The sequence below is a fragment of the Parasteatoda tepidariorum genome, chromosome 6, assembly GCF_982258835.1.
Source record: "Parasteatoda tepidariorum strain Cologne lab strain chromosome 6, Ptep-v5.0, whole genome shotgun sequence".
NCBI lineage: Eukaryota > Metazoa > Arthropoda > Arachnida > Araneae > Theridiidae > Parasteatoda > Parasteatoda tepidariorum.
The window spans coordinates 64103995-64115963 of NC_141760.1; the positions used below are offsets into that span (position 1 = coordinate 64103995).

Sequence of the window (11969 nt, forward strand, 5' to 3'; positions counted from 1 at the left end):
ATATATAATTTTCTTTTACTATAGTTTCTACACACATAAAAGAATTAGAAGAACAGTTCAGAAATTTTTTATTGATTATTGTTTATATATGCAACAGAATAAACTATCGAATCTTTAAAATAATACTCTTTTATTGACAGACATTTCTTATTATATCAAAGATAAAATAGGAAAACAAATGTTTCTAAGCCTAACTCAGTAACGTGGAAATCTTTAACTACTTTATCACAGATAATTAGAATTATAAAATGTCGTAAACGTTTAAAAATACATTAATGCAATATTATAAACAGGAAAAAATTATTTTAAACAATTAACTTACTTTATTTACTGAATCAAAAATAAAGAGCTAAAATTACAATAGCAATAAAAGCTACACTTGATTACACCTGTAAGCAACAAACTATGTATACCTCCGCGCAATTTCTTCAACAGGGTTACTTTTTGAAATTATTTGGTGAAAATTAAATTCTAGCCAAGCATTTCAAGCGCATGCGCAGTTGCTCAGCCGGTTGTGCTACAAACATACACTAACCCCTATGCCCTACCCAGCCACTCCCTTTCCGCGATTGGAAGGGGGGTGTCAAACACGATGCGAGGATGATAACTACATGTAACCGATTCGACTTCTAATAAACCTATGGAGTTAAAACTTGGTAATTGATTTAATTATAGCATGTTCCTTTAACTCATACTAGCTCTTGTACAAAATATTTTTTTTTAATAAAAATCCAAAAAATCAAGTTTCCTTTAATTTAAAAAATGGTTTTTATTTTTCAATTTATTTAATTTAGAACGGTTGTAAGAAGAACATATTTGACTGCCTTTTAATAATGTTTTCACATCATTAATTATAATATTTGTACTTTTGAAATAATAAATAATTTAAAATAATAATTTTTATTACTTTTATCATACGCGTAAGAGGTCATAGTATTTTTTTCGCCCAATTACAAATTTAATGATAATTAAGTTATAAAAATGCATCGACTCATTCCGCAGTATTTGCATTTAAATAATATAGTGCGCATGCTAAAATCCTGTAAAAAATTCAGAATCATAAGGCAAATTTTAGGAAAGTTTTAGAAAGTAAAAAAAACTATAAAGTGCGTCAAGCAAAAAATGGACCAACCTTAAGTACTTTTGATCTAATGATCGGATCTGCACGTTATAGGACTCAGTTTTAATGGTTTGAGAGCGTAACCTTAAATATTCTAAATATTTAGTGCAGACGATATTTCAAGGAGCGAAATCAGACACAAAAACGAACTTTCTCTGAATAAACATACCTTTTATGACTGATTCTAATTTCTGACCCCCAAAACATAGGGAATAGCTGCAATCTGCGAAATATGGTTCCAGTAGTTTGGTCAGAAGAATAGTCCCCTTAATTTTAATTTTTGCAAATTTTACCATATCTTGAAAACATTTTAAGCCAATTAAAAAGTTTATGCACACAATTAGGAAATTCAATGATGAAAAGATAATTCCAGGCAAAACATAAATTTTAGTATGTATTACATATTGTTTTTAATTTTTTATATTTAATAATAGGCGAAAAAATTTTGAGTTATATGGCATGCAATTTTTTTACATTATTTTAAAGAATGTAATTTTAATAGTTATTGTAAAATTATAATAATCTTAAGATTGTAAGAATGTAACGTAGAAAATTTGAATGTAATAATGCAATGTACTAAATTTGAGCAAAATCTGTCGAATAGTTCATGAGCAATTGAATTTTAAAATTGTCATTTCTTTTAAAATTTGATTTCTACGAGATATTTGACCGATTTTGCTCAGATTTTGTGAATAACATGCATTGAAAATTTTAATAATTTTCAATTATTCAACGAACGATTTTATTTTTGGCTAATTGTGAAAAAAATACTTTAAAGTTCTATCGTCAACAGAAAGGAAATTTCCTAGATATTCAAATAACATATAAGCATCAAAAAAAAGCATGCACGAGAAAAAGTTTAGATTTTACTGGAAAAACCACTTCCTTTTTTCCAAAAAACTCTCAAAACTTTATAAATAATGCACATAGAGAAATGTATTTTTGTCAGTGTATTCGGAATTGCGTGAAAATTCAATGTAAGTAAAAATAAATTTCACAACCTTTGCCAATGTTTGGTTAATGTGATGCCTTAAAATTGTATTGCGAAATCTAATAATTAAGTTTAATTCATAGAAAATTATTTACGACTGCATTATAAGATACACTAAAGCAATTTATCTGCTTAAAACACAATCATGTTATATGAAAAAACAAGTTTCTTTAAACTAATTTAAATGTATTCCCTAAAATAATTTAAATGCTTAACAATGACTTAAATTTATATTTTCTATTATTATTATCATTATTATTATGATTGAATGCATAGGAATTTTTCTGCACTCAAGTAAAATAATTGGGAAGCTTAAATCAGATATAAATCATATATATATATATATATATATATATATATATATATATATATATATATATAATATATATAATATAATAATATATATATATAATATATATAATAATCTTTAATAACATCGAAAATAGTTTCATATATGGTCTGAATTAATAAATATTTGCACAAAACAAACTATGTTTAATTTTTATTTTATTTCAAGACCTAGAGTTATACAAAAGTATGAATGTTTTGCTAATTTTAAATTATAATATCCACTAACAAACAACATTCAGTACCCAAAACATTTTAATTCTTAAATACTACTTCTTTTATTACGTAATTAAGAAGCATATTATAAAAACAGCAAAAACGAATATCAAAAAATAAAAGACAAACAACACTTACTCTGCTCTTAGCTACTACTTGATAAATGTATTAACTCATTTTTTCGGAATTTGTAAACTAAAACTTTAGGCTCATTTTTATAATTACTTTTACATTTCGGTACAATACATGTATATGGCATGCTTAAAAATTATTGGATAATAGATATAAAGAATTGCCTAACGAACGGTCAAATGAAGCTGTTGTTCATTGATGAATGACAATTATTTAAAATAGGCGGCTACTAATTAAAAAAAACCTACTATTTGTGACGTCACAAAAAGACCTTGATGATATCAACAGCCTTATTTCTCGGTAGCTAAGAGTAGACTTTGTTTTCTCCGACATTGAATTTTAAACATCTGGGGGCCTTTTACTACTTCCGACTTTTACTTACTTACTAAGGGCCTTTGACTACTTCCGACTTTAAAAAAACATGTTTTAAAATTTGTCTCAGGTAACTCCATGATATTTAGAACACATTTAATTAGTTTATTTTACTTTTAATTAATTTTAGAAAATTCGTAAAACGCTGCTGGATTTTTTATACTTTTTTTAAGAATATTAATAAAAAGAGAATATAGGTATATTAATTTTCGAAATAAATACACTAACCTCAATGTAAAAATAATTTTAAAAACTTAATGTCTATAATCATTCTCTTAGCGCAACTATAAAAGTGGTATTTAGGCGTATCTATGTAGCTATGAGCAACAAAATGAAAGCACTTTCTGTGCCACCTATTGGAAAACTGTGGATTTAACGTTTAATTTTTGAAAATGGCAAAAAAGAGAATGACAAAGTTGTAAAATTATAAAATAAACTTGCAGAACTTACGTTTTGTAAAACAAATACAAAAGTTATCGTTTCATTACGTCACGATGTAGAAAATTCCATTCATAAAAAATAGTATTTTAAATATTCTTTTATAAAATTAATCTTCACAAAGTGTCTATTTGTTTAAAATTGATTAAATTCTATAACTTTGCGATTCATTTTCAACATACCTCGTATCGTTTTCGAGATAAAAAAACTAACTCAACTGTTTCCTTCTAAATTATAGCCTAAGAAAAAAATTTAAGAGAGCTATCACATCATTTTGTGAACACCCTGCATTAAAAATCATTTACTGTAATGTTGCAAAAATAATGTTAAAAATGGATTGATTAATGTATTTCTAATTTAGTTCTTATTCTATTTTCAGAGAAAGGAATGTAGTGAATGAATAATAAAAGAAAACAGACACTTCTGTCCAGAATTACAGGAAACTACTTGCATTTTTACATATTTTCGCCTAAAATTAGCATAAAGAAAAACATTTTCATGGAGACTGATTTGTAATTTCAAAATGGCAACTTGGTATGCACTTTTAAAATAAACTTACAAACCAAAAGTAAAACTAGTTATTACAGTTACATTGCCAGATATAAGTATGGAGAATAAACGAAAAATGAGTGTAGCAGTTTCAGAAGATATTAATTATGTGATCAAACAAGGAAAACTTGAGGACTTTGAGAATTTGATAAAAAATGGAATGGATTGTAATGCTGTAGTTTCTGACGACATTTGTAAGAAAATAATACACACCGCTGCCGAATGTGGCCGCTGCGATGTACTTGAATATCTCCTAAAAAATAAAATAAATGTTAATGAAACAAACAAAAACGGATGGACGCCATTACATTATGCAGCAAAAGGTGGACACTTAGAAGCACTTAAACATCTAATTGAAAATGGTGCGGATATTAATGCTGCCAGCTTTACTGGTGGAGCAAAATATTATCATATCGCTGCTGGAAATGGACAGAGAAATATTTTAGAACACTTTTTTAATGCTGGTGGCTTAGTCAATGAAATTGATAAAGACGGATGGACAATAATGCACTATGCAGCTAATGGAGGTAAATTGGATATCATTGAATACCTTATGGACAATGGCGCTAACATTTACTCTGGAAGTTTCGACGATGGTAGGAAACCTCTACATGTTGCAGCCGGTAACGGTCACGAAACAATTGTAATGTTTTTCATAAATGAAGGCATGAATATTGATGAGACAGACGATAAAGGTTGGACATCGTTGCATCACGCTGCAAAAGAGGGAATGCTAAAAGTTGTTCAGCTGCTTTTAAAACATAAAGCCAATATTCATGCTGCAACAAAGGCTGGAGGCAAAGCCATTCACTTTTCCGCAAAAGAAGGTCACAAAGACCTGCTAGAGTTACTTTTATGTAATGGAGCTAGTGTTGAAGACCGTGATGCTAAACACGCCTGGACGCCTTTGCACTATGCTGCAGGAAGGAGACAATTAGATATTATTAATTACCTAATTGCAAAAAAGGCAAACATTTATGCTAGATCAAATAGTGGGATGTCATGTTTGCATTATGCTGCTGAAAAAGGTCATGTTGATGCCGCAGAGATTTTTCTTCAGCAAGGTCTACGAGTTGATGACACAGATGAAGATAACTGGACTCCTTTACACTTTGCTGCAATGGAAGGTCACGTAAAAATGATCGAATTTTTATTGGATAAGGGTGCCAGCATGAGTTATCACTGTAAAGATGGCCTTATAGCTTTCCATGCGGCAGCACAAAATAACCGAAAGCAAGTGATAGAATTTTTTATAAGTAAAGGAGTTAGCACAAATGAAAAAAATGCTAAATCTGGTTTGACTGCATTGCACTATGCTGCATCACAAGGTTTTGTAGACATTATTAAGTTTCTTTTGGATAAAAATGCTGACATTCACGCGTCATCTAGGGATGGACAAAAGGCTATTCATTCAGCAGCACAAAGTGGCCAGATAAAAGCTGTAGAGTTTTTCCTTTTGAAGGGGATAGACGTTGATGAACGTACCGAACGAAACTGGACTGTTCTTCATTCATGTGTGAAGGCAGGGCAGCTAGAAATGGTTGAGTTTTTAATTAAAAACAGTGCAAATTTGCGTGCAAAGACTATTGAAGGTAATAATGTTCTGCATTTAGCGGCAAAATTTGGCCGTAAAAACATTGTAGAATATTTTCTAAACAAAGAACTTGATTTAAATGAGCGAAATACAAAAGGTTGGACACCAATGCATTATGCTGCCTATAATGGTTCCGTAGAAATTGTTAATATCCTTTTAAACAAAGGTGCTTTATGTGATGAGAATTTCGGCAGAGTGGCTAAACCTCTGCATGTTTCAGTATTTCAAGGTCACATAAATGCTGTTAAAGCATTTGTTGAATTTGGAATAGATCCTAATTCATGTGAGCCAGGTGGAAATACACCATTACATATCGCTGCAGAAAAGAACCAACTTGAGATTGTAAAATATCTTATTGAAAAAGGTGCAAATATTAATATCAAAAATTCAAAAGGAGAGAAGCCAATCCATATTGCTGCAAAAGACGGTAAAAACGCTATTATTGAATATTTGCTTGAAAACGGAGTTTATATCGATGATACAAATGATGATGATTGGACACTTCTTCACTATGCTGTTAGCAATCTTCATTTTGATCTAGTTGAATACTTAATCAACAAAGGAGCGAATATTAGAACCCAAACTAATGTTGGTGTTTCACCTCTATGTTTAGCCGCTTTATATCGCCCACTTAGAAACATTTACCGACACGTTTTCCATGATGAAGATGATTTTTATGAGCTAAATTATCAAAATAAATGTGCTCATCAAAAAATATTAGATTTCTTAATTCAAAAAGATGGACTTATCAACGATGCTAATTCTGATGGACAGACGCCATTACATTACGCTGTCTATGAAGCGAGTGGGGAAAAAGTACACCACATCGTTGAAATGCTTGTAGATGCAGGTGCTAAACCCGATATTCAAAACAAGTATGGAAAGACTCCTCTACACTTTGCTGTTGAAGACGAAAATTTAACTGCAATTAAAAAAATGTTAAAAGCAAAACCTAATTTAGACCTATGCGACACTAATGGCTATACTCCGTTGCACATAGCTTGCGAGAATCAAAACACAGAAATTATACTACTTCTTTTGGAAGCTGGAGCTAGATCTGATATCAAAGACAACGATGGTAGGACAATTCTCTTTTACTGTCTCAATGATTTCATGAATTTTGATTGTGAACATGATGAGGAAAATCATAATCAAGATTATATTAAAATTCTAGGAAAAATTTCTACATTTACTGATATTGATGATAAGGAAAAGAAGTCTGCTGTACACTTAGCAATCGAGAATGATTGCGAATTTGAGTTTTTGAAATTTGTTTTAAATTTCCAGAAAGACTTAAATGTCATGGACATTAATGGTAACACACCTTTAAATTATTTGATTCAGGAAAAAGCGATTTTCAAGGGTGACAAGTGCACTGAGTCTATAAAGTTGCTTATTTCGAAAGGCGCGTATTTCAAACCTATTGACTGCCGGATAATAACGGACAACCTTCATCTGAAAGATATTCTTTTCACTGATGTACAACTGTGTACAAGCTCTTTTTTAAATAGGTTAAATAACGAAGACTTGCCAAAACTGCATAGTTCACCTTTATCTGCTAGACTTCCACCAATTGACAAATTGAAATTAAATGTTTCTCGGCTAAAAACCGTAGAAAAATGTATCCAGAATGAAATACTAAATAAGGGTTACTGTGATGTATACAAAATAATGTCTCCTTCCCTTTTTCTTTTATCATTAGCAAGTCTTGTAAATTATTGTAATTTGTCAAAACAATAATTATCTTGACTTCAAACAATAATCCTTACAAGAGTATTAACAGACATTCACCAGATTTTGTATATCATAAGAATTTATGTATATCATATTAAATACTGTCAATTATGTTGAAAAAATTTACATTAAGTGTGCTCTAAGAAATTTCAGATCAAATCGCAGAAAAAAAACATCGACACTCAGGGTGCCTGCACTTTTTACCATAAAATCCATTTTTACCAAAACATGTCTCAGAAACCGTAATTTTTACAGAAATAATTACCGTAAAATCACTCACTCACTCTAATTATATCAATATTAATGTAAAAATTACGATGCAATATTTATCCGTAAAAATGAACTTTGCGGAAAAATGAATATTACGGATGTTGGAAGCTAAGTACCGGTATTTTATACCGTACTTTGATCCGGAATTTTTTACAGTGTAGAGTGTATTTTTACAGTATAAAGTTAAACATTTGGTGAAATTTTGTTCTGTTTGGGGATGAATATCATATGCTTTTTTTTTTCCTAATTTAAGTTTTCATTAATAAAAACCTGCTTTAAGATTGAAAAATATTTCTTCCATATATTTAAATAGGGAAAATAATTGCATTCACTCTGAACATTTTCTCTTTTTTTAACTTTTAATTTGGTTTAAATTTGATTTAAACACATTTAAGTGAAAAGTCAAATGTTTTGGTCACTTAATACTTTATATAATACTTTTATAATTTATGATGAAGTTAATTTTTCTTTAAATAATATGTTAAATACATAAAGAATAAATATAATCCTTTCCTAAATTTTTATTGAATATTTAAGTGTAACGTTGGGTTTACTTCAATTATTAAAAACCCTCACTTTCTTTGTTTATGAAAATCATTTCATGATATTTTTAAAAACTCCAGATACTTTTACGGCAATAGGGCATACCGCTAACTAAACTAGATGAATTAAATTTTGCACCTATCGATATCTCAAAATGAACAAATATGGACTTGGCACACAATTCAGAAAAGGCTTTCAACAGCGGGTGTGAAAATCGATAAAATATCAGAAGCGAATCATCATTTAACAATAACTACAATAATAGTTGATACTATTCAATGTTTCTAAATTCAATTACCAGTTATATTTTTGAAATTGTTAATGATCCGCGAACCGAATTTTTCTTTCTCTTACAAATGGAATATTTGCATTTTCATGGAATTCATCATTATATTGTTTTAAAATATACGATACAGCAATAGCCAGGTACACTTTAACTAACGATCAATTATTTAAATTAAAGCGAAATTTGAACACTTTTCAATTGCTACGTGTTTCGAAAAATTTCCCAGCCATTCTATTCTCTTAAAAATTTATTTTCAGTGCTATATCATTTCTTTTGTCCAGAAATTAAACTGAATTATGCATATGAATGACTATTAACTGTTAAAATTTTTATGCAGATATTCATAAAATTTATAGAAATTTTGTATTCTACAATTACAATTTATTTCACAATTTTTTTTTTAAACTTTAAAATTACTTTAATTGATTTCGTAAAAATTGTCATTGAATATTGTTTTAACTGCTTATAATATAAATGTTTCATAAATTGCAATTTTTTTTCAATTGTTTATAATCGTTTGGTATTATATTGATGATTTACAACTAAAAAAATTTGCAAAAAACAATTTAAAATCACTGTTTATTATTATTCGGTAAAAACCATGAATCTTTTAAAAATGTATATATAATTTCTTACGCTTTATTATTTCTGAATTATTAGTTATTTCAGAATTATTTTTACCATTTTTCAGAATTTTTGATACAAAATGACTTCAAAAATATGAAGTCTAAAATATAAAAAGATAGTATAGAATTCAGCACATTTAAGAATGTTCAACTGTGCTCCAAATTCATATATGTAGAATATAAATATCAGGTTTTGTTGATAACAATGTATGGAAACATAGAAATTTCGTTTCTCGTGTATTTTTTGTCATAAAATTGGTATTTTAACCCTCTTGGTGGCGCTTACTTGAAATAGTTTTACTCTTAGATGGGCAAACATATTTAAAGGAGTTCCCCCTGAAATGGGCAACGGTCAGACAAAAGGAATGCCTCCCCCCTTTTCTTCCGTTTGCTGTTAAGGGAATTATTTACGCTCTATGTGGTCAGCTTTTGGATGGGAGGGTCAGCCAAGGAAATGACAGTTTGATGGATGAATTTCGTTTTCTAGTTCACTTTTCAACTATCTTTTTTGAATCCTCCTGCAATTCAATGTTTGTTTTTAGAATGTTTTAATATTTTTACAATTTATATTTAAAAGACATGACTGTATGGTCCTCGCCCTTCTCATTGATGAAGATTGTTAGGCAAATTTTATTCCAGTTTAAGACAAAAATAAAAAATTAATTAATAAAAAATTATAATATGAATCTTGAAATAAAAAAAAAATAAAGTTGAAAATAATTTGTAGTTTAAGTTTCTTTCTTTTTTATTATTAAATTTACATTGATTTAGTGCTTATCATCACTATGCATATTGTTTATAACTACTTTTAAGATCCTTTAATTTTCTATAATATTTAATTTTGCAGAGTGGCAATCTTTTTCTTTTATTTAATCTAAACCATGATCATTATCTTCTTTTTAAGTTATATATTCTCTGATTTGGAAAGTATATAATTTTAAATATAATTTTAACAACAATATTCAAAATGTAGTCACTTGTAATTTTGATTCGTATTAGTTTAGCTCTCTAATTTTTATAAAATTAAAGCTTTTTAACTCCTTATGTATCAAATAAATTTCATTATAGTTTATAAATAGTACTTCCATGCAGAAACTGGAAATTTTACACTAACCGAGTAATTACCATTATTATTTGCCTCTTTACATTTTGAAAAGTTCCAGTCAACTATCATTATTTTTAAAGAAATGACATGGCTTGATAGCCTTTGATAAAATACTTAATTATTGAAGTCTGAATAAATCTTTGTAAATTTTTACCCTATAAAATTTTATTCTCCCATTAAGGATTAGTAAACTGAAGTAGCAACTGAAGAAGCACATTTGTAACTTTTCTTAGAGAGAAAATATAGTTAAATTTTTCTTCCTATTTCTCTGCTGCTTGATCTTTATCGATAATTTTTCCAAAAATTTTGGTTTTATAACGCATGCGCTATCAATTAAACAGAACTGTTTATTTTTATTTATATATTTATTTTAGTTGACATTTTCCCTATACAGTTGCCCCACTTAATTGCATAACTGATATTTGAATAACCCGCTTGCTTAAAGTAGTAGAAAGTTTGAGAACCAAGATATATTCTATAGAAAAAATATTTAAATTTTCCCCGGGCAACTATTTAAGATTTTTTATTATCATATAGAAGTAACTACCTAAAAGGAAAAAAATTTCCTCATCTAAAGTATTTTTTCGCTGCTCGGAGTGTGTATATATATATATTAAATGTCATTATATTCCACTTATATGGCAAAAGCTGCTTTTCTCTCGCTATTTCTGAGGAAAAAGCATAAAATAACTGTTATGATATGTTTTAAATCAAATTGTTTTGAATCAACTTGTTTTAACTAAACTGATATTTTTGAACTGATGCTTATAAACTAATATGTTTGAATATATGAAATAATATGTTTTAAATAAATATTGTTGGTAAAGTTTTGATATAAGTTTTTAAATTTTTAATAATTATTTTTGCAATCTCATTTCGAAAGCAATATAAATGGTTTATTAAAATATGCAAACTTTATTGTGTTCTTTTTAATCTCATTTCCGTAGAATTTTCATGGTTTTGTAAATTGGTAATAGTTTATTGCTAATAAAGGAAAATAGTTTTCTTATTCGATACTTAAATCAGAATTTTGGCATTTTGGAACATTTTCTTATTTGGCAGTCTTCAAATTAGTAAGTTCTCAAATAACATTTTATTTTTTTAAGCCAGCTTTCAAATTCTTGTAAAGAATAAATTAGAAAGTTTAAAGACCAATTGGATGAATTTTATAAAGTTATATAAACATTTTCCTTGCTAAACTTTATCACATTTCAAATTGAAATTTATTTCAGGAAAAATGAAATAAGGAAAGAGACATTTGAACAAAATAAGAAGGAAAAAAAATTTGTTTTAGTAATAAATAAAACGGACCTATAATAAACAAACGTAAATGAAAAAAAATACAAAGATCATAGTCTACATTTATGAATTTATATCCTTGAAATGATTCCATTTTTTGTAATTTCTTCATAATTATTTATATATCCAGTCTCTATCCATATCAGCAAACGTCATAGAAAAAAATTACAGATTGATCCAAACTGCGATCAAAATTTTTTTTTTCCAATTTCTTGCATAGTCATAGATCCTTTGAACACACCAAGTTTAAAAATATGTAACCCTACTGAACAGAATTTTAACCTAATTTTCAGTCTAATAATATGACCAGGTTTAGAATTTCAATCAGGAAAACTGAATATTTCAA

General features: G+C 28.3%; 1 protein-coding gene across 3 annotated transcripts; it reads left to right on the forward strand.

The window, feature by feature from the left end:
• Nucleotides 1-465: 465 nt before the first annotated feature.
• LOC107456213 (uncharacterized) lies at nt 466-11162 on the forward strand. Of its 3 annotated transcripts, none has more exons than XM_016074016.4 (2): nt 466-656; nt 3997-11162. In XM_016074016.4, the coding sequence occupies exon 2, from the start codon at nt 4225-4227 to the stop codon at nt 7498-7500; it is 3276 nt and encodes a 1091-aa protein (XP_015929502.2). In that variant the 5' UTR covers nt 466-656; nt 3997-4224; the 3' UTR covers nt 7501-11162. The 3 variants fall into 3 exon arrangements, with proteins under 3 accessions (XP_015929502.2, XP_015929503.2, XP_071033029.2); XM_016074017.4 differs by lacking the exon at nt 466-656 and adding an exon at nt 824-1510; XM_071176928.2 differs by lacking the exon at nt 466-656 and adding an exon at nt 1853-2097.
• Nucleotides 11163-11969: the final 807 nt, after the last annotated feature.